Source organism: Protopterus annectens, chromosome 10.part0 (genome assembly GCF_019279795.1).
Source record: "Protopterus annectens isolate FY-2018-M chromosome 10.part0, PAN1.0, whole genome shotgun sequence".
NCBI classification, from domain to species: Eukaryota; Metazoa; Chordata; order Ceratodontiformes; family Protopteridae; genus Protopterus; species Protopterus annectens.
In genome coordinates, this window is record NC_056744.1 from 1,479,884,318 (window position 1) to 1,479,908,708 (window position 24,391).

The 24,391-nt window shown below is 41.4% G+C and overlaps 1 protein-coding gene across 1 annotated transcript in view; it reads left to right on the top strand.

Moving 5' to 3' along the window:
• LOC122814314 (zinc-binding protein A33-like) overlaps positions 1-24,391 on the top strand; it is a 170,237-nt gene that overhangs the window by 85,646 nt on the left and 60,200 nt on the right. The window contains exons 2-3 of the mRNA XM_044086901.1: positions 14,299-14,321; positions 14,415-14,545. Of these exons, the coding sequence (XP_043942836.1) occupies positions 14,299-14,321; positions 14,415-14,545 (154 nt within the window). The remainder of the gene's footprint in view (positions 1-14,298; positions 14,322-14,414; positions 14,546-24,391) is intronic.

A 24,391-nucleotide genomic window follows, 5' to 3' on the forward strand; every position in this document is an offset into this window, starting at 1 on the left:
TCAGAGGTGATCTGTGCCTTGCATGCAGAGCAATGTGTGACCCTGCTTGATTGCATGTGCTGCCTATTTGCAGGAGCCATAGCAGGTGCATGACTCACTGTAAGGACATTCACCTAGTATGTGACATTGCTACTACATACTTGTGGGAGAGATTTGCCTAGCAGACTTAAATATGCCCATGAAACAGAACCATGCCTAATGGGACACAGAGGACCTCAGTGCACCTCAATGCATGCCATCTGTATGACTGGTTGGGTGACCATTATCTCAACACAGAAAGTCTACTTGTGTCCTTCCTGGACTGTGGCAATATGTGCTGATCCTGTAGCTACTGGTAAAAAGATGTCTATGGTTGTGGGGTCTGTATGGCCAATATGCTAGTTACGTTCATGTATCCTATGGTTCCATAACATGATGTAAAATGCTTGAACAGGCTCAGATACAAATATGGCCACATCTAAGTTAGCTACACTTCTAATCACTGCATACAGGACATGCCAAGGCACACACATTGTGCAAGTTGACTGTATGTAAATGAGAACACCTGATTACCTATGTCATGGTACACACTACAGCTCACAGTACATGTTGCATGCAACACACCTCATGTCTGCTAGTACTATCAGTTTACGACATATTATGCTTAATGACATAAGCAGGCTTAGTTGTGGTCAGTCCTTTGGGGGGGGCCACATCACCCACTAAAAAAACGCTGTGAAATCCTACCTATTTCTCAGTTACCAAGGTTATCATATGTATGCCATATGTACGTACATACACACCAAGAAGCCTGGAGTGAGATTACAACCCCTACCTATCTAGTGTTATATACTATAGATCACAGTACTTATCACACATGCCACAGCTTAAGTCTGATACTTGACTGTCAGCTGGTAGCCTTAAGGTGGATCACATTATCAGGCCTTGTAGAAGCACTGACTTCAGCATCTTGCACATACAGATGTAGCAGACCTGCAGCAGCCTCTAGCATTCTCTCAGTTAAAATTCCCAAGTCAGTACTTCACTGGTGAAGAGTATGGGGGAAAAATCAGTTTGTAGGGTGTATGGATACTTTATAGTGCTCTGCTATGGGTGCAGACTGTGATTGGCTAACTGATGCATTGCACCTGCTTAATATATCATTAACATCATTTAATGGCCCTAGTTTCAGTTAATTAGTGGTTAAATTTAAGTAATATGCCATTAGCTTTTAGATAAACACAGTACTGCGGCATGCCACACAAATGCATGCCTCATAAGTAAACAAAGCTTAGTAATAGTGTACACACCCCACAGATTTCCATGCTCAGCATGGTAGTGCACAGTGCAAACATGCTTAAAAATGTGGAAACATGGCTCTCAGCTAAACTCAGTTTAGAAGTGATTGTATACAGCCCCCTGAAAGGACATGCTCAGCAATGCGTTGCACCTTGCAAACAGGTGCAGCTAAGTCATTGGGCACACCTTCTCCTTACTCACAGCCCAGAAACTACATGATTCAAACCTCTACCACATTAGCAACAGCACCAATGCCCCATTATAGATACTGTACACAAAGTCCTTTAGCACATTTCCATCACATAATATTAATTTTGTTTTTTCCAAATTTTTTTAAAACCGTGTGCACACAGCAGCATGCCGTGCAAACAGTTGATATTATTAAAAAAATAAAATTAATTTAACTAATTTCCTCTAATTTTTCAGACACACAGGGGGGATAGTTTCACTCATATCTGTATGTGGTATGCCATTTCTGTCCATCTATCTTCATTTTTACAGCCCCTTTTGTCTGGCTGCACTCCTGTACACAGTAAAAAAGACCATATAGGCTTTATTAAATTCTCCCCATGGTTTTACCGCAATTTACTGAAATGCCATAATATCGAATCCCATTTTGTCGACTAAAAAAATATTGAACCACACTTCATTGAAGCACCAGAACTACAAAGATCGTCCCAGGGAAAGTAACCACTTACCCAAAAAGAACAAAAACCCAAACCACGCCATTCCTAACATACCCAGGGGAGGTCTTGCCCACTGCAAAAACAGTTGTGTTTTGTTTACAATGGTTTTAGGTAATCTGTGTGACCACTCTATTAAGATTTTTCTGTGTATGGTTATTTTTGGTGTTTTGATCATCAGAGTTTTCTGTGTATGTGTAATGCTTTACTGGCTCCCAGCTACCATGATGACTTGGGTAGCCTATTGTATTTGCATTATTCAAATTATCAGTTGAGATATTCATACTCACATCTGTAAATGTACTGTTTGAGACTGTGCAACATTTATGGTTGTTATGAAATTTCACCCCCTTAAAATAAGAATGTTTTGATGAAATACAGATGTTGATGAAAAATACCTGACAATTCCCATTTTAACTAAACCTTGCCTTCCAGTGGGTCCCTGCTGAATGTCTGAAGATCTCATATGCAATCTTCAGAACTACAAAACATTAAATGTGTTTGGGGTAATACATATTAGACTCAAAATTTTATTATTTAAAAAATATTATCCTCCTTGAAGGCACAGCAGTCAAAGATCCAGATTTTAAAAGAGTTGACTTCAAAGTACTCTGCCCTGATTTCAGAAGATGTGCTACTGTAAGTGATGTACTTTGATATAAGATCTGTTTATAAACAAACTTACATCGGGGGCTAGATTCCAAAAGACCTGCTTTCAGCCTACTCAGAGTAACTAGTAACTTCTTGCACTGAGAACTTGTCGGACCCATGGAACTATGGGTTTTGGCAGTGCAGGGGGAAAAGTCATACTTGCAAAAATGCCTTAAAGGTGTTATGATAAGCTTTGGAATTCACTTATTTTATTTTAATAAATTACAGTTTGATTTTCAAAGTGAAGCTGCGGTGGTGCAGTGGTAGCGTTGTTGCCTCACAGCAAGAGGTTCTCCCGTTCGATTCTCGGCTGGAGCGCCTTCTGTGTGGAGTCGCATGTCCTCCCCGTGGTCAAGTGGCATTAGAAAGACATATGTAGAATGGGTGTGCCTTTGTTGAAGGTTGGGTGTCGAACTGGCACCTCGACACCCATAAAAAATCTACTGCCAATCATTAGCGGACCGGAGTTCCACTGTGGTGACCCCTAACTGGGAAAAGCCGAAAGAAGAACAACAACAGTTTGATTTTCAAAGTGCTGAGACTCATTGTATTGTGTTCAATACTTCCAATAGGAAGATGTTCTTATTAGGTGTTCGTTTTAGCTGAGATGAAAGGGGAAGAGACATAGGGAGAAATATGGCATTCTGTGGGAGTGAAATATGTTAAGTGGAAAAGGATAAGTTGAAAATGGGCAAGATCAGAGCACCAGAGGGAAGTGACACAGCATGTAGTTATGTAATACTGGAAATACTGAAATATACATGCCTGAGCTGCAGGCACATGTCACAACAGAGGAGGCAGTCGTAGTTACTGTAGCAAAACCTTGCTAACAGCTAAATGGAGAATGGCATAAAAGTTCTGGTATTCAGAATCGTTATAAAGGACATAAGGACAAAGGAAGGTGAGAAGTATTTTATATTATGAAAGAAGGAACATGAAATGGAGGATGAAAGATGAAGAAAGAAAGTGTGGGATAAATTCATGGTGAGGTAGACAGGAATAGGTAAATATCAGCTTCTGTGCAGTCATTGAAAAAACAGTAATATAGGAAAGCTAGTGGACTGAGGACTTGGTGAGATTCTCAAATGCCCCCAAAAGAGAGTATACAGTAAGGAGAACATAAGGAAAGAGGTTATGAGGAAAAGGGTGGTGCAATGTGAGACTGTACTTCAGCCCAAGTAACTGTATTACCCTAGCATTACAAGTTAGTAAGAAGACACTAGAATAGACAAATAAGTAAGATAGATTTTGAAGAGGCTCCAAGTAGAGAATGTTGAACACAGTGCTGTGGAAGGCTGAGGAAGTAGATGGTGTAGAGGTGACGTCTCCAGCAAACACTGACCAAGTCACCGTATGATCTTTAATTAGGTTGTTGGAAATGGAAACAGAATCCTAAAGGTTGTTGGAAATGGAAACAGAATCCTAAACTTATCAGTTAGTGCAGTGGGTTAATAATAATACTTATGTTTCTTGAGGCAAGGGTGCAGGGTTTGAAGCCTTTTGGCAGAGGGAGTGGAGCTGGCATAATGGCTAAGGTCTTAAACTTACACATACAAGGTACAGGGTTTGATTCTAACCTCTGAGTATTAGCTAACCTTGTAATAGTCTGCAGATTGATAACTTAGTATTTACCTATAAGACTAAGATTACAGGTACTGGAGTGAGGGGAAGCAGTCCATAAATATATAAGAAACTGGTAGAATTAATAAAGAATGGTATAAATGCAAATAGGTTCATAGGTTCATAGGTTCATAGGTTCATACTAGGCTATCTGCCCGAGGGCATTTACAAGCCTAGCCCATAGTTTTGTGGCTTACGCCACCCCTTTAGTATGGGGAACTATACCCATTATTTTGCTGTGCCTCTGTTGAGCAGTGACACTGAGGTAATCCCTGGGGTATATCTGCGATCTCCCATCCATTGGTCAAGATTTCTCTTGAACAAGGCCAGCGAGGTGCTCTGCCTCACATATACCGGGATTTTATTCCACAGCATAGGGAGTCTTTGGGTGATGAATCTATCCCTCCAGCACGTCCTATTAATAGCCGTGTCGAGGTTTAAGTCTCCGCCCTTGTGGCTCTGACGGATCTAGATTTTTGAGGTGAAGCATATTCATCAAATCTGGGTTTGACATGGCCTTGTATGTTAGGCAAAGGTCACCTCTGAGCAAGCGGTGCGACTGAATAGAGCTGGAGTTCTTTCAGTCGGGCAGCATAGGACAGATGTTTGAGACCCTTTATCCTTTTGGTGAGGAACTTTTGTGGCCTTTCCAGCTGCTGCAAGTGTCGGGTCAGATACATTCCGAATGGGGCATTGTACTCAATCATTGGTCTGATGAGTGATGAGTATAGGGAGACTATGACCTCCCTTGATCTAGATGAGAATCCCTTCATGATAAGGTGGGCAATGTAGAAGGTCTTCCTAACTACTTTAGCTACATGGGTGTCGAATGACAGACTACTATCAACCTGGGTCCCCAGGTCCCTGATACTTCTTCTGTACTCAGTGGATTGCCACCTATTTGGTAGCTAGGGGTAACCTTGTTTTTCCCGAAGGGTATGACTATGCATTTTTTGGCATTTAACTTTAGGCCATGGCTCTGGCACCAGTTATCCGTTTCTGTGAGACCCTTCTGAAGGATATCTGTGTCAGATGTGTTTTCTACTATGGCCCAGTTTGCAGTCATCTGCAAACTTTGTCAGCCATAACCCTCCTGTGTTTGCTTGTACTTCGGAAAAGTAGATGCCAAACAAGAGTGGGCCCAGGACTGAGCCCTGTGGTACACCACTTGTGACAGGCTTTGAGTCTGACATGGCGCCAGCAACTCTGACCCTGTGGGTTCTGTCACTCAGCCAGTTTGCAACCCATCTTGTGATGTATGGGTTAACATTTAAGCTGATAAGTTTTCAATGATACCCGAGTGTGGTATTGTATCAAAGGCCTTCGCCAGATCAAGGTAGGCTGTATGGACTGCCTTTCCCTCATCAATGGCTTTGGTGACTGTTTCAAAAAGTCAACCAAGTTTAGAAGGCATGATCTGCCTTTGACAAAGCCAAACTGGGATGGATCCAAAGTCTGCAAATTCCCTATGTCTTTATTTATGAGGTCCATTATGATCCTCTCCATGGCTTTGCAGATAAGGCTTGTCAAGCTAATGGGCGGTAATTTCCAGGGTCGGTGGAGGCACCGCCTTTGTGAAGTGGGACCACAGTTGCAGTGCGCCACTCCTGGGTACGTATCCAGAGGTAAGACTATGATTAAACAGCTGTCCTAGCTGTGGGTTTAATTCCTCGTTGAGTTCGTGGAGCACACAGCCGGGAACACCATCAGGTCCCATGGATGCTGTGTTTTTTGCTTTGGAGAGAGCAGTTCTCACTTGGGCGTTGGAGATGTTTGGGGCGCTGCCATCGCGTCGGATAGGTATCTCTCCTTTGGGGGAGGGGAGAAGTTTGCACTGAACCTGTCAGTCAGTATGTTGGCAATGTCTGTAGGATCAGTAATCTTCACATCATTTTGAACTAGTACTGAGCATATCTGGGAGTTTCCTCCCAGGTTTCTAACATAGCTAAAGAAGGCCTTATGATTGTCTTTTGAGTCTTTAGCTATTTTTCTCTCAAAATTTGCTTTGGATGATTTTATGAGAGCTCTTAGTTTTTTACTTATAGTGATCAAGAGTGTCTTACCTTTTAAGGATTTTGCTCTATCTTGTAGTAGCTTCCTCCTTTTGTTGTAGAGTTTGTTTATGGCTGGGGTCCACCAGAGTGGACGCTTGCCTTTGGTACAAAGAGTCTTTGTTTTGCTTGGGATTGCCTTATCCATGCAGTCCTGCAGGTGCTGGTAGAAGGCATTTGTAAGTGATTCAGCGGCTTGAGTACTGTTTTCCGTCGGCTCGGGGGCCTTAAAGGAGACCACACTAGTCTTTAGAAGTGTGAAGTCGGCTTTGGAGAAGTTCTTTACTGTGGTCTTTCCTATTTCAGGTGGGGTGGGATGAGGACCTCCAGCGAGATTAGTTTGTGATCTGATCTCACCAGTGAGGGGTACTTCGGTGTTGAACATTGTGCTCCCATGTTCGTGATGATGAGATCAAGTATGTTTTCTCCTCTTGTGGGATGGTGACTAGTTGTTCCATGGCATTTGAGTTTATGAATTCCAGGAACTTTTGGGCTAGGGTGTTTGGGCTTGAGTAGTGTTCCCAGTCTATATTAGGGTAATTGAAGTCACCTAGTATGATGGTGTTTGGTGATACATTTATCCCTCTAGTGTTTTCAGGAAGGCCATGTGAGGTTCCTGAGTTTGTGAGGGTGGCCTGTAACATGCTACAATTTGCAGAGCAGTCTTGCCTATGGTTAATTGCACCTGGATGGTCTCCGATGCATCGTCGTTGCCACCAGTCTTGAGGTGTGGGTGAGTTTGATGAATATGGATAGCCCCCTCCTTTCTTGGTATTGTCCGGATTTTGGGGCCGGAACGCATGATAAGAGGTAAAACCTGATAGTGCTGGGGTGCTCTCAGGAGCCTTGAACCAGGTTTCTGTCACTGCACAGACATCGATGTTCTCCATACTGAGAAGGGCCTCGAGTGCGTGCATTTTGAGATTTAGACTTCTGGCATTGAGCAGCATTACCCTTAGTTTTTTCCTTTTTGTGTTCTAGGGTGGTAGGTTTAGAATTTGAGCCTTGCCTAAAAAGGCACTATGGGGTGGCAAGAGCCTTTGCCAATATCCGAATCCCAGGGTGACAGGTGCAAGCCGTCCCTTGCGAAGCAGCGTGGCTTGTCCAGCATGTCATCCCAGGCAGACAGACATTGGATCCCCTTTGAATGACACCAGAGTTTAAGCCAATTGTTAAAGCTGATCATCTTATCTCTGTATTGTGGCATCATTCTTGGTGAAGGTAGGATACTGCTCAAGGTCAGGGTCATACCTGCCTGGGCTACATAATCAGAGAGCTCCTCAATGTCTCTTTTCATGTAGTCCAAGTAGGTACGTCTCAGGTCGCTTACACCAGCGTGGACAATGACTGAGTCATATTTGTACCTGCTGTTGAGAGACCTGAGTGCTTGCGTTATGTGGCGGATTCTAGCGCCCGACAGGCAGCTTACTGTGACCTTCTCCTTACTCAGTCTGGTGAGCGGGACGTCAGTGTGTCTGACTATGGAGTCACCAATGACTAGTGTGTCTGGCATTGTGTTTGGCCTTAAGGGCTGTGACTGTTTGACACTCTGACTGTGAGGTCTATGTGTTGCAGGTGTTGTGTTCTGAGGTGGTGGTTGTTTGGGTGTCTGCTTTGGTGGCCTCTGCTGTTTTGGTAGATTTTTGATCAGAGCCGCCGAGTATGTCTTTGTGTGTTTATGTGTATGATTTGAGGTTGTGATGGTACTATGTGAGACTGGGTCTATAGTGTGTGTGGTAACCTTCTCCTCCTGACTGGTCTTGCCAGTCCTATGTTGAGAGAGCTCAGCCTCCAAATGTGTAAATAATCTGTGGGAAATCATTAACAGAGCATTATGGAAAAGAATAGAGGTAGGGTGGTAGAAGACACAGAGAGAGAGAGAAAACAAGACTAGAAGAAAAAAGCCAGTGTGCCTGAAAGATGAAGTAAGAGTGGCAGTAAAATCTAAGGAAAGATCTTACAAGCAATGAAACAGAAAAGGGAAGCAAAGCAGGCATACATATGAGTAAGCCGACATATGAGTAAGCCATGAAGAAAAAAAAAACACATACACTCACTTACCTTAACTTAAAAGAAACAAGAGAAGTCAGGATCCCCAAGGCAGGAATGGAAGGAGAAATATCTATAGGTCTTAAAGATGAAAAACAAATTTCTTTTGCCACTTTGAGGAGGATAAGAAGATGGGACATAAAACAAAGAAGCTAAAGAGGGATTTATTTTATTTTACATTTGTTAACCAGGGGTGTCTGACTGAGCCAAAAAGGCCCTTTTTAGCAGAGGCCCAGGGAGAAAACTTCCACACAGAAAAATAACTACAGATACATTTAGATATTTAGACGTGATCAGTATACACACAAATTACAATAGACATGTTTTTACAGTGGTATGCAGCACATCAACAGTTATAGTGGAGAGAAGAAACAAGAAAACATTAATTTAAAAATAAAGGTAATTAATAGATTTGTGGTATACAGCTGAAATTTGGAACATAGGTAGAATATATACATAGTACATAAGTACAGTACATACATTGTACACTAGCCAGTGTTTGTTAGTAAGAGTGAAAACTATTATTGAAGTACTCTAGGTTTAGTATGTGCACCTTATCCGTTTTCACTAGCCTGGGGAGCAGTCATGTCACTGCCAACTTTGCTTGAGATGTTGCTTACTGAGGTTTTTAAAGGAGGCTTTGGACGATGTGTTTTGTATGCTAGAGGGGAGAGAGTTAAATTTTTAGCCACTGAACTACTATATAATATATATCTCCAAAGCTATTATAGCTGTTGGTGACTTCTAGTAGTAGTTTGCTTAATGATCTAAGAGGCCTTTTGGCTGAGTGATGTTGTACTAGGTTTTTGAGGGCTGGACACTTATTGGGGAGGTAACAGAGTGACAGAGGCCGAGCTGATTGTAGGTTAGGAGGTTGGGCAGTTCAAGCCAGTGGAGCTGGCTCAAAGCAGTGCAGTGATGAGTTCTATACGAGCAATTTACAGCAAAGCAGGCAATTCTGTTATAGCAGGCATCCATTTTGCTTAGTTCAGTTTTGTTGAGATTAGTCAGAATGAGAGATGCATAGAGTTGGGTGGATAGAAGCTGGGAGCGAGCAATGGCTGATCTTGTGTTGTTGGTTAGAAACAGTTTGATACGGTAGAGTGATCCCAGTTTGGCATGTACTTTTTTAATAGTTAAGTTGAGATGACTATCAAATTTTACATGGGAGTCTATGATTTTATACATATATTTTATATATATATATATATATATATATATATATATATATATATATATATATATATATATATATATATATATATATATATATTGGTCTACTTCAGATGATCAAAGTTTTAAAACTTTGAATTTCAAATGACTGAGACCATATGATCAAAGTTTCAAAGCTTTGAACACCTGAAAGAAAAAAAAAATCCTGGACATACGTGGGGGGCTATGCCCCCCACACCCCTTGCTATTTAAACATATCAACTCCGAGATCACACTATAGTGAGTAAAAGGGAAAACTTCTCATTCTGCGCTATTCAGAGATCTCTGTTCAGAGCACTCAGAGTTTTAAAACTTCGATCATCTGAAGAAGACCCATATATATATATATATATATATATATATATATATATATATATATGTATATATATATATATATATATATATATATATAAAGATGGACAGATATAGATAGATCTATATATATATATATATATATATATATATATATATATATATATATACATATGTATATATATATATATATATATATATATATATATATAAAAAATATGGTTCCCCTTCACAATCCCGAATTACTGAATGCTCGAAATTCAGTAACTCGAGACTGTAAAGGTGAAAGTTCAGAATCGTGAAACTGCATAAGCGCAAATTCAAATATCTCGAATGCATGTCAGCTACGGGACAAGAAGTGTGTGACTCGGGATGTTGTTCGAAAGTTAAGGTAAGTGAGTGTATGTGTATGTTTTTGTAATAAGTTGTGCGTGTGGGTTAGCGTAGGGAGGTGGGATTGTGAGTGTGAGCATTGGCTGTGTATGTGTGATGTGTGTGTGTGTGTGTGTGTGTGTGTGTGTGTGTGTGTGTGTGTGTGTGTGTGTGTGTGTGTGCGCACGCGAATGTCTGAGTTTTTTTTTCTTCTGTTAGTGCAATCTCGGCGTTAGTATATATAAGTAGGGGGTGTGGGGGGGGCATACTGCCTATGTAGATCTGTCCAAAGCTTTTTATACAATACCTCACTCAGGCATAGTGAAGAAATTTACCCAGATGGGAATAAACCTCTACATTACCAGTTGGATTGCCAGCTGTCTCACTGAAAGAACTCAAAAGGTCAAGGTAGGTGAGACTACCTTCACAGAAAGATCAGTCATCAGTAGAGTTTCACAGAGCTCAGTACTGTGATCTTTCCTGTTTGTCATCTAATTGTCTTATGTAAACACAAGCACCACAGGTCTCTGGATGATGTTTGCAAATGACTGCAAATTAGGAGCAGTCACTGAATCCTCAAATGACTCTGCTATTCTGCAGGAAGGCTTGTCCCAAAAAATAACTGGTGCTGGAACCATGGACTAAAACTAATTGTCAAAATGTCCATTATTACATCCTCAGGGAAAACCCACCACTACAGGAAATTACCACATTGACAATATGCCCAAAATAGTTGACCATGCAGTTTGAGATTTGGGAACATGTGTGGACAATAACCTAACATTCAACTAACATATGTCCACAGTTGGTAGAATGCCCTTCTTCACTGCAGAGCTTATAAGCAAAGAGATAATCTTCAGGATGCTATTGTCCCCCTTTACTCTGCACTCATCAGGAAATCATTAAATACAGTGCCCTGTTTATCATTTATGTGGTCAGGTACATGCAACAATTTGAATGGCCACAAAGTTTCATCACAAAGACAATACAGGTCCTAAAACAGAAATCCTACATGGACTACCTTAAAGCACTGTCACTGCATTCAGTATCCTATAGACCATTGAGAAGGGACCTGTGCCAGGAATATAATGAATCATCTGACCCAATACTGATGGACCTACTGCATGTTTACAAGACAGATTGTATCAAAAATACCTGTTTATGAGATATGAACTTCTGTAACTTAAACAGAACAATTTGGAGAAACAGATACATATCTCAGAGGTTACTACTATTCTTAAACTGACTTCCCCTCCATGTAAAATAAAGTTCATCCCTGTCCTTATTCAGATCTAATCTCAAACTATGAATGAGAAGGAGGAAATTCACCCTAAGACTGCCCCCTGTACTGCTTATGAGCAGAGGATGCACCTAAATCCTCTTATTGCAATATGGCATGTATAAATACTCAGTGGTTTCCCTAGAAATAAAAACTGCCTTACCCAGCACTAATCACTGTCATATGGGTAATATGTAAATATTGTCTGTTAAAGTAGGTATTGGTAATTTTAACTAATGGGATAATAAGCATGGCTCAAAATAACCCTCAAGGGCAGTTGGCTTAGTACTCAGCTAGTACTCAGCTATGAACAACAAGCCTATGAAATATTCCTATCCTTGCAGTAATGTTTTATTTGTCTCTGTCTTAATTGACATGTTCTGTATGTTAAGGGTGATGATTATTGTTATCTTTATGTAGCTAATCTACATTAAATTTTTGCCGCTAGAATGTTACATTTATAACTGCACTATACTCCCTGTTCTCCTGTTGTGAAGCTTTTATCTGTGGACACCTAGTGCCCCCACTGAAAAATTGTCTCCACACAGTGGAATGTCCTAGTTAACATTGACCTTAGAGCAGTTTGCCCACCTGCATATACTTTGTGAAGCTCCCTGTACACAGTAGATTCATTTTTTCATTTGTAATTTTAACCACAAGGGCATTTTTAAGCCTAGCCATGCATCCTAAATCTCTGACAAGTTCTGGTACCTTAATAATTGTAAGCACGTGAGGCAAAACATTTGCAATCAGGGGCCTGGGAGATGAACCACTTACATGCTGCCTGTGTCCATTACAGACTTAGGTGCCAAACCAGGGATGAATTTCCTGTTCCTCCATCTAGTTATCCAAGTTACACTTGAATTGGGCTAGGGAGGAACTTTGCTTCACATGGATGGGGACCCTATTCTGGAGAAGGGGTAGTCTCTGGGATACATACCTGTCTTTTAGCAGGTCCTATTTATATCACAATCAAGATTTAAGTCTTTAGAATGGGTAAGTCTGGTGCTGTTTGTTTTGCAGATATCAGAGTGGGCTGTGACAATGCCTTGTATGTCAGGCATAGATGTCCCCCTCAACAGTCTATAGGAGACAAAATACAGGGATAGCACCTTGAGGTGGTCTGTACAGGACATGTTACTTATGCCCTGTAGTCTTTTACTAGTGCCCAAACTACTAAACATTCTACATAAACTTGAGTTTTAATTTACCCTTTATTTTCATTATGGAGACCTTTTCACACTTTTTGAAGATTTATATGTGTGCCAAACATTAGCTGATCACATAGAAACACTTGTAATATCTAGGTGTTATGTTATTATGAGCACAGTTTATTTTGATTTGTGCTCTCAGTACAGTGTGCTTTTATGAATAATGTTCTATGCAATTGTTGTGTTGTTTTCTACCAGGAAAGTAACATGTCATAAGTACAAACATATCCTTCCTGCTGCAAGCATATAACATAGTGTGTAATACAGACTCCAGAATGTACAGCATAATGTTACACTAAAGGATATGTGTCATGCATTTTAACCCAGTTAGAAATATTTTAGTACAGCTGCTTTACAGCAGTTTATGGTCTACTCCGTGGTACATCCAGATGTACCTGCAGTTTTCAGCTAAAGAGTTTATCACTAATACTTGATTCTGCTCATGTTTTCTTGTTACACATCTTATAATACTTTTGGCCTTTACAAGTACATGTTGCAGTGTGTCCTTTTATGGTCTGTTTAAAGTTCTGCTAGAACACTCATCAAGCCATTGTGAAAAAAAAAATCTGCCGTCCTTAACCTTTCACATCTACAGATCTCAGAAGATGTGTACTGGTGTATCTGTGGATAACAATAATGCTTAAGAAGTTTAAAAGACTGGATAAATACTGTGTGAGAAATGACAACAACAGAGTCATGCAGACAATATTGTAGGTGAAACAGACTCAAGTTATTCACATGTAACAATTACCTAAGGATTTTGGTCCAAATTGTGGCAAAAATCTTCATATGAATAGCCACTAAACACTCCTAATTCACTAACAAAAGAACGATCGCTTATCAAAGCAATTATCACTAATTTCATCTAGAATCTTGTGATGTTTTTAAGATTCTAAAACAGGCAGTGAACAGTTAATTTCTGGCTCCACCTTTCTGTAGTCAGTTCCAAGAGTATTTAGTCTGCAAACACAAATGTATAATGAAACTGTGTTGTCATGGAGACAGAAAAGAACTTGGGAGATGAATGCCAGTTGGTTTTAATGTTTGTCTTTTCGGCTTTTCCCGGTTAGGGGTTGCCACAGCGGAACTCCGGTCCACTAATGATTGGCAGTAGAATTTTTTTTATGGTGCCGAGTTGCTAGCCCGATGACCAACCTTCAGCGAAGGCACACCTATTCACGCATGTCTTTCGGAGGCCACTCAACCATGGGGAGGACATGCAGAATCCACAAAGAAGGCACTCCAGCCAAGAATTGAACAGGAGAACCTCTTGCTGTGAGGCAACAATGCTACCGCTGTACCAAATGGTACCCCACAGTGCTCAGTTACAACTGCCATTGATTTATCAAACTTGCAAGAGTTATATAATCTTCCCACAACAGCAGTTACATTTAGTTAATGTACATTGCATGTATTGAAGCATGGTTCCTGAGGATGACTGTTTCAGCTCAGGTAATAATTAATGATTAAGCCTGAGTTAGAGAATTTTAAATTTAAAGTACAGCAAACATTGTCATTTATATTAGCACCTGCAGTAAATTGACATTTATAATACTGGATATTTCTTTTCTTTTATCCAGGAATTCAGAGACCATGGAGAAAGGTATGCATGTATAAAAATGCATTTATCAGATCCATTACTAATCCTAGACACACACTAAGTAAAATACTAATGACTTTCTGTCCATTTTTCTAGATATATGCAACCCCCTGAAAAAGTTGTTTTACCAGATGTCATACTGGGTACCTGTGATGACAGTCGGGAACTGTACAATTACTTTTTACACCATGAGGACTGGAATGAATGGAAGTGTAACATGAGAACAGGTGAGGAGTTACTTTTGTAATTCTGACTGTAGTCAACCAAGAAGAAATTTCTTGTAAGTTTGTTGCCATACAACCCGCATCCACATAATTTCAATGAATAAAGCTCGTGACTTGAGTCTGGAGTTATTAAAATGGCTATAACAGTAGGTGAGTCAAGGCATGAACACTGAACTTGAAAAGATAAACAACTTTCATTGAAATGGACAAATCAGTTCATAACTTCTGAAAATGCTGTTTAATATTTGGAGATGTATGTCTGGAATATCTTGTAGAAGCAACAGTTATGTTGTCATAGAAGAAATTAAGTTAGGCAGTGCTGTCTGTCCATCCATCTCTCTAGAATTGCTGCAGGCCCAGATTGCATCCAGTGCATGTTCATCAGTAAACTGAAATCAACTTTGGCTCCAGTTCTTATTGTATAGTTTCAAAACATGCTGGAAACAGGTTTGTTTGCGAGAGTTGGAAGCTGTAGTAAAGGCACCTATACATAAAAATGGAATAGAAATCAACTAACAACTAAGATCCATTTGGATTATCAAGTGTTGTGGGTAAGGCATTTGAAAATGTTCTGTTAAAACTACTTCCAGAGAACCGTATTGAAATGGCTGAACTAGCCAACAAGGCTTTATTGTTGGAGTAGCTTGCATATCTAACCTAAGCCAATTCACTGTAAGTGAACACAATTCCAGTATCACATAGTCCCACCACATCAGCGAACCAAACACATAAATACACAAAAACATACTTGGAGGATCTAAATAAAAATCTACCTAAGCAACAGAGACCTCCAAAGCAGACATCCAAGCAAACGCTACCTCAAAACAAAACACACACAACACATAACCCACAAAGTCAGTGTGCCAAGCAGCCACAGCCCTTAAGGCTGAATAACACACCTGATACTCTTGTTATAGGTGACTCTATTGTCAGACACACTGACGTCCCGCTCACCAGGCTGAATAAAGAGAAGGTCACGGTGAGCTGCCTGTCGGGTGCTAGGATCCGACACATAACGCAAGCACTCAGGTCACTCCAAAGCAAATACAAATATGACTCAGTCATGGTACATGCTGGTGTGAATGACCTGAGACGTACCTCCCTGGACTACATGAAAAGAGACATAGAGGAGCTCTCTGATCATGTAGCCCAGGCTGGTATGACTCTGACCTTGAGCAGCATCTTACCCTCACCTAGAATGGTGCCACAGTACAAAGACAAAATGATCGATTTTAACAATTGGCTAAAATTTTGGTGTCATTCAAAGGGGATCCAGTGTCTATCAGCCTGGGATGACATGCTCGACAAGCCACGTTGCTTCACTAGGGACGGCTTGCACCTGTCACCACTGGGCTTTCGGATATTGGCAAAGGCTCTTGCCACCCCCATAGTGCCTTTTTTAGGCAAGGCTCAAAAGTCAAACCCACCCCCATAGACAGCACAAGGAACAAGAAACTAAGGGTAATGCTGCTAAACACCAGAAGTCTTAACCTCAAGATGCACACACTCGAAGCTCTCCTCAGTATGGAGAACATTGATATCTGTGCAGTGACAGAAACCTGGTTCAAGGCTCCAGAGAGCACCCCATCACTACCAGGCTATACCTCGTATCATGCTTTTCAGCCCAAAAACCTGGACCGAACCACAAAAGGAGGGGGAGTTTCCATATTTATCAAGGATATCCACACCTCCAGGTTAGTGGCATTGCATGAAGTATCGGAGACCATCCATGTGCAACTAACAGTGGGCAAGACTGCTTTTCAGTTTATAGCATCCTACAGACCACCCTCTCAAAGTCAGGAATCCCATTCAGCTTTCCTGAAAACATTGGAGAACATGAAGATCTCTCCGAACACCATTATATTGGGCGACTTCAACTACCCAAACATTGACTGGGAGCACTACTCAAGCCCCAGCACCTTAGCCCAAAGATTCCTGGAAATTATAAACTCAAATGCTATGAAACAACTAGTCACCACTCCCACAAGAGGGGACAACATACTAGACCTGATCATTACCAACATGGGGACTCTATGCTCCACACCAGAAGTATATCCCTCATTGGTAAGATCAGACCATAAATTAATCTCACTGGATGTCCACATCCCGACCCCACCCCCAGCCCAGAAAACCACAGTGAAAAACTTCTCAAAAGCGAACTTCTCACTTCTCAAAACCGAAGTGGAATCCTTCAAGGCCCCAGGGCCAGTGGAAACTACAGCCCAAACTGCAGAATCCTGTATAAATGCATTCTACGGACATCTCCAGGAATGCATGGATCATGCTATCCCAAACAAAACCAAGACTCAATCATCCAAAGGCAGGCATCCAGTCTGGTGGACCCCTGCCATAAATAAACTGTACAACAGAAGGAGGAAGCTACTACATGATAGAGCAAAATACCTAATAGGGAAGGCATCTCTGATCAGTACTAGCAAAAAATTACGATCCCTCATAAAATCCTCCAAGGCCAGCTTCGAGAGATAAATTGCACAGGACACCAAAGACAATCATAAGGCTTTTTTCAGTTATGTTAGAAACCTGGGATGCAACTCCCAGACTTGTTCTGAGTTGATTCTAAAGCGACAAAAATACACTGGACCCACAGACATCGCCAATATCCTGGCAGACAGGTTCAGTGCAAACTTCTCCACCCCCCCACCAAAAGAGCAAGTATCTATCCCGGCAGAAGGCTGCCTCCCAAACATTTCAGATGCTCAGGTGAAGGCTGCCCTCTCCAAAGCAAAAAACACTGCTTCCATGGGACCAGATGGCATCCCAGGTTGCGTCCTACATGAACTACAAGAGGAACTAATCCCTCAAATAAAACAGCTATACAATCTCAGCCTCACTACAGGATATGTGCCCACAGAATGGTGTACAGCAACAGTGGTCCCACTCCACAAAGGTGGAGCCTCTACGGACCCTGGAAACTATCGCCCCATAAGCCTGACTAGCTTAGTCTGCAAGGCTATGGAGAGGATCATCATGGAGCTCATAAACAAAGACATTGGGGACCTACAGACACAAGATCCTACCCAGTTTGGCTTTGTCGAGGGCAGATCCTGCCTTTTGAACCTGGTTGACTTCTTTGAAACAGTCACCAAAGCCATAGATGAAGGGAAGGTAGTCCACACAGCCTATCTGGACCTTGCAATGGCATTTGACACAATACCCCACTTGGGCATCATAGATAAGCTATCTAGCTTAAATATAAACCCCTATCTCACAAGATGGGTCACAAACTGGCTCAAAGACAGAACCCACAGAGTGAGAGTTGCTGGAGCCATGTCAGACTCGAAACCGGTCACAAATTTCATCCCACAGGGTTCTGTCCTGGGACCACTCTTGTTCGGTATATACTTTTCCGAGGTACAGGCAGACATGGGAGGACTATGGCTCACCAAGTTCGCAGACGACTGCAAACTGGGCGCCATAATCAACTCTCCAGCTGACACAAACATCCTTCAAAAAGGTCTCACAGAGACAGATAACTGGTGCCAGCGCCATGGTTTAAAGCAAAATGCCAAAAAATGTAAAGTCATACCCTTTGGCAAAAACAATGTGCCCACAAATTACCACATAGGCGGAAACCCATTAAGTACAGAGAAAGTTATTAGGGACCTGGGGCCCCAAGTTGATAGCAATCTCTCCTTTGAAAACCACATTGCCAAAGTGGTTAGAAAGACCTTCTACATAGCCCACCTCATCATGAAGGGTTTCACATCTAGATCAAGACAGGTAATCGTGCCCCTTTATTCATCCCTCATCAGGCCCATCATAGAATACAATGCCCCTTTTGGGATGTACCTTACCCGACACCTGCAGCAATTAGAAAGACCCCAAAAGTATCTCACCAAGAGGATCAAGGGTCTCAAACAGATGCCATTTGCTGCTCAGTTAAAAAAACTCCAGCTCTACTCAGTTGCATACCGCCTACTTCGAGGTGATCTATGCCTGACATACAAAGCTATGTCAAATCCAGAATTAATGGACATGCTCCACCTCAGTAAATCTAAATCCCTTAGAGCCACACACTCGAGGGACTTGAACCTCAGCACAGAAATAAATAGAACTTGCTGGAGGGACAGGTTCATAACCCAGAGGCTCCCTTCGCTCTGGAATAGAATTCCAGTTCATGTGAGGCAGAGCACCTCACTGAATCTGTTCAAGAAGAATCTCGATAAGTGGATGGGGGATCGTAGGTTTGTCCCAGGGATTACTCCCATGTCACTATTAGACAGAGGCACAGTAAACTAAACCTTAAAAAGGGTACAGTATACTCAAATCAAGGGGTGGCGTAAGCCATACAGAATCGGGCTAGGCTTATAATTGCCCCAGGGCAGATAGCCTAGTATGAACCTATGAACCTATGTGTTAGACACCATGCAAGATGGACTACTGATGGATGCCAGCTAGTCAGACATATAGATGGCCTTTGACAGAATCAAATGCAATGCTATTGTCAACCAAGTTATCAACTACAATATCAATCGTTATATCACGCAATGAATTAAACACTGATTTCTTATTCATGCATGAATTCCATGGTGTCCCACAGGCATCAGCATTGACATATTTTCTTTTCTTTGCAATCTTTTCATAGCTGTGGCTTCATTCATGCCATCTGTATAGTGGCTGAAATATGCTGATGACACCAACATTGCATTCCTATTAATTATGTAAATGAACACTGGATCTTACAGATGCAAATGATCAACATGTTAAATTAGACTTCCATGACTTCAACTAATTTCAGTACCAGTAAGTGTGCTGTGATACACTTTGGTAAAAGAAGTTTGGAACACAAACATACTTACATACATAATTGCATACAAATATTTCAGGCATGGATAATAATGTCCTTCAGCCAGCCAGTCTTGCTATTTTTGAGACAGTCATAATCACCTGTAATCTACTGTCCTGTGGGGAAAAATTGCATGTCAAAAGAGACTACATAAACAGGTGTCAGTTCTGTGGTGGTCTGCACAGACAGGCTGACTGCCCTAAGGCATTCACTGATTCACCATCACCACCCACTGAAGCACCAAAAAATCTTGTCAGCCCACCCTCAGCTATTGCTTTATCTGTTGCTCCTCCCTTCAGTTATTGATCAATCAACCTTGATACTTTCCTGTGGTCCTGGTCCCATCACTGAGACCATACAGCTGAGAAAGGCTATGATTTCACTGGGTCATGGTGTGTTGAATATTGTAGCTCCTTCATCAGTGGTTGCAAGATTATCCTCAGTGGGTGATAGTATGAGCAAGGAGGTTTTTATTTGATTTTTTCCACATTTGTTTATGGATTTTGTAGATTTAAGTGAGTGCAACATTGAAGATAATCTTGATCCCATGGTGGAGAATCAGATTTCTTCTGGCATTGTTAAATGGGGCTGCAGCAGACAGGATAAGGGCCTGATAATGGTAGGATTAGGTCTCTCTGTTTCTCCTAATACAAAAAGAAGTAAAATAGATCTAGTTCTCTCATATTCATCCTGGTTGATTGATCTGTCTTATTTTAGAATGTAAATGGTGTGTTCTGGATAGTTTGTCATTTAATCATTCTTCAATGGATCCAACATATCCCATGAAAAGATGACATCATCTGTCTTTTGGACATTGGGAAACTGACATTTGCGTAAAGAGAAAAGCTTTATCTGGGTGGAGTATTTTTCGTGACTGGGTGTTGCACTTGGACATTTTCTTTTTGTACAGGCAAGATATTGTTTCCATAAAAGATGTTCTACATGTCTTTCCTGGAAGGAGTTTGGTTATGGATTTCATTATTAGAGCTGCTTTATTTCATTGCGTTTGTCTTTATGTCCAAGTTAGTTATGAAGAACAGTGTTCCTTTTTTCCTTCTTATTACAGCTGAGTGATGTCTACAGGCATTTCTGCAGTTGCCTCCTACTGTGCCTCTAGGCATCAAATATTGCCTGTTCATATTTGCATTAATAATTCCAAAACCGTATTACATACAAGGCATCAGAATATTTTATTTTGAAGCATACATGAAGGCAAACACAATTGTGTTGATATACGACCTCTGTCAATGAGTGTTTGTTGAACTGGAAGGTGATAAGTTAATTTTTTAAAGGCTGAAGCCACACCCACTGGGAGTTAAAGGTACACACTCAAAAGAGTTCTACTGGAGGGAATGAGTTAATGCTTTTTCACAGTCAGTATTCCTGTTATTGAGTTTGATCATTTCAGTTGTCATTCAGATGGATCCCAAGTTAAGCCGGTAAAGGATGAGAGATTGTATAGGCATCATTTATCCCTGTGTGGGCTCTGTATTCTACACATCCAAGCAGTAGATGGCCCAGGACTGCACCCTGGTGAGCACTGCTGTGTACAGATCAGCTATTGGAGGTGTATGCCCCTGCATTGCGCATGTGTGCCATCAGTAGGCCATTTAGTGACCCCCTACAATGACAGTGCTGTGGATGTCTAAGTGGGTGCTTTGTACATATTGCCTGAGTGGAGGATATAGTCAAATGGCTTGCCTCAGTCTGGGGGTTGTACACCCTGATGTACCCTCACCCAGGTCCCTCGTGACAGGCTCAGACACGTCCACCATGTGTAACAGTCATGCTCATACCTCTCAACCTAAAAACATCAAAAATCTGGACAAAGGCCCATGAAAATAGGTACAAATCTGTACTCTGCTTAACATAATATTTGCATACATAATTGTGTAGCCCCACCCACTCCAATGGAATTGTGGGATACCAACTTTCAAATGCAAACTGAAGAGATAACCAAAATATGGCTCAAGCACAATCTCTGCAGAAGTAAAAGTCATATAAATAATCCACATTAAAGAGATCTGTAACTAATGAAGAAGTTACTGCTAGCAAAATACTTTATATTTCATTGTTTCATCTACAAATAAAGTGTCTGTTGTTGTCCTTGAGGAATAAAGTACCTACGATAGATAAAAAAAATAAACTGGTAATATTGCAATAGAGAATGGATGGCAAACTCATAACAGGTTCATAGTTAAATATCATTAAATAACAGTCTGAAAGAAGCAAAGACTGGAAGCTGCGATGCCTGCATGCTGTTAGAATACTATTAAGTAAAATAAAAGTAACAACACAGTGAAGCTCTGTAATGCCTGCATGCCCACACACAAGGCTGCCATTAAGTAAATCTCACACACATACACCGATACCTTTCAACCTCTTAGAGCAAGAAATCTGGACAAAGCCATGAACAAAAGTGGGATAAAGGCCCAAAAATAGGGACAATTTTTAAATAATTTTTTACAACTTAGAAAGTTGATAGAATAACAGGTTTTGCATTAGCATGAATTTTCTGAAGGGTATGAAGTCTGAAACTCAAATGTCTAACATTATTTTCTAACTTTAATCTTTAATGATTTGCCACTAATTTGCCAAAAAAAACACACATTTATGAAAAATGGACCAAAAATATGAGGCAAAAATCTGGACATTCTGTGAAAATCTGTACAGTTGAGAGGTATGGTCATGCTCCCCCATTCACACATTCAAACTGTGTACAGTCAACTGTGTGTAGATCACACATATGTGTGCTGATCAACTCCGTGATGATTGCCACAATGGGAATACAGATATGGATACATAAACAAACAAGTGGATAGTTCTGTTAGTCAGTGGATGCACCACCTCTGTGCAAGAGTGTAACACTTGCCATTGTCCACCCTGCTGGTGTGCAGCCAGTAGTGTCAATATGATTGCAAGTGTTGCCTAATGGTGCTAGTAATCCTTGTCAAATCACATGTTGGATACAGCCTGGTATGTTAGCATGTGCAATAGATGCTGTGTATCATCCATTGAGAGGTCAGTTATGAACTTGTTCTGTAAATATGGAAGTTATGGGACAGGTTGTAGGAATGTCATGTGTCACATGTGTTGGAGACAAGGGAGTGTAGTTGACGCATACAGTGTGGGAGTACAGGTTAGGTATGGGTACAGACCCACCATATGTAGCATCCTGACGTATGAGTTCAGCTACAACCTAGGCCTATCCTTGGAGGCCACACATGTAAATACACTGTGCCTTGCAGTTTTGCTTTGTATGGGTGACTAATTGTGTCACTTACCATGTCTACACACATCACAGCAACACTATGTGCTTCTTTTAGATGAGTAGGTAGTGCCTCCATGTTAGGGGTGCAATGTCACCCCAACTGTCCCACCTAGTATTGTACAGATTGTTAATGGCAAGTGTCCACCAGTCAGGTTTGCTGAGCCCTGATGAGCCTGTGTCTTTCCTGTCTTGTACAGCTGAGTTCATGCAGTTGTAATGCTGCAGACATAATCCATGGTTGTACAGCTATGCATACTTGCCTCTCCCATCTGAAGGGGGAGGTACAGTCATGCTATGTCAACCATCCCACTGGAAGTAACACATGGCTTTCTTCACATATATGTCTGTATCGCCAGCCAGTTGGGGTATGTACTGGTTTTTACTAGGGGACTGATCTGTGCCCAGATCCCACCAGGGAGGACCTCACATGAGGGGTGATGTACTGGTCACCCTCAGTGGTAAACAGATAATACAATACATTAGTTCCCCATGTGGGGATGTCATGGCACTGTTCCAGGGCACCCACCATGGTACTCAACATTGCGAGCCTTCTCAGCTGCAGCTGTTGGGAGAGAAGCACATAATTATGCATGCTAGTTTTGCAGACAGCTTGCATTTTAGTAAGACAGTGGGCAACAGACTTACATTTTATGGGACATTCCTGAGTCATACCTGTTTGACCCAGGTGTCCAATGCTCCCCTCTTTCTCCTTTTCAGGCCATCATAATGGTGGCAACACTGCTCACCTGTGTGGGGGATACCAATGTCACTGGTGAGTTCCCTGGCCATACAGTCACAGGCCTCTGTCTTACACTCCAAGCTCTGATATCTACCCTGCAACAGCCTGGGGTTCATGATTTTTAACAAGAAGCCCAGCAAAGACCCTGGACTCCTGAATGCCCCATTTCTGCACCCAAAGGCACATACCTTCTTCAACACCACTAGCCATATCAGCAGTCAATTCAACTCCAAAAAGTTATGCAGAATTTCCACCTGTTGTGATTAATATAGGCTGTTTTCCTGCGCTCACATGTCATTGAGCAAAATTCAAAAATGCGCCAGGCAAACCAGCTAATCAGAGCTAAGCACTGTGGAAATTCATATAACTGTAGTTTTAGCACAGCTTAGCACTGCAAAAACAGTGGTAGCTGGTAGCATATTTAAGAAGTGCTGAACATGTTTAATCATTGCCAAAATTACCATTTTTTTTATTCAGATTAAAATAAAAGGTGTGTTAAAGTACAAACATGATATGACTGCTGCAGACTCAAACTCAGGACCTGTTACACATTAGGCCATAACTCCACCCATGTAGCTACTAGGATGTTACAAAAAGTAGTATACCTTCACATATACTACTAGGCTTCTTCTTTGCATTGCTGAGCACTGAGCCACCCAGTGCAAACATGCTTAAACATACCTTCTTCTTCTTCTTCTTCTTCTTCTTCTTCTTTCGGCTTTTCCCAGTTAGGTGTCACCACAGTGGATCACTTGTCTGCTCATGATTGGCAGTGGAGTTTTATGGTGCCAAGATGCCAGCCTGGCACCCAACCTTCCACAGAAGGCACACACATGCATGCGTTCACAATTTAGGGCCAATTTAGAGTGTCTAATCCACCTACAGCATGTCTTTGGGATGTGGGAGGAAACCGGAGCACCAGGAGGAAACCCACGTGACCACAGGGAGGACATGCAGACTCCGCACAGAAGGCAACCCAGCATGCTTAAACAGACCTAAAAATAAAAATTAATTACATCCAGTTTCTAAATT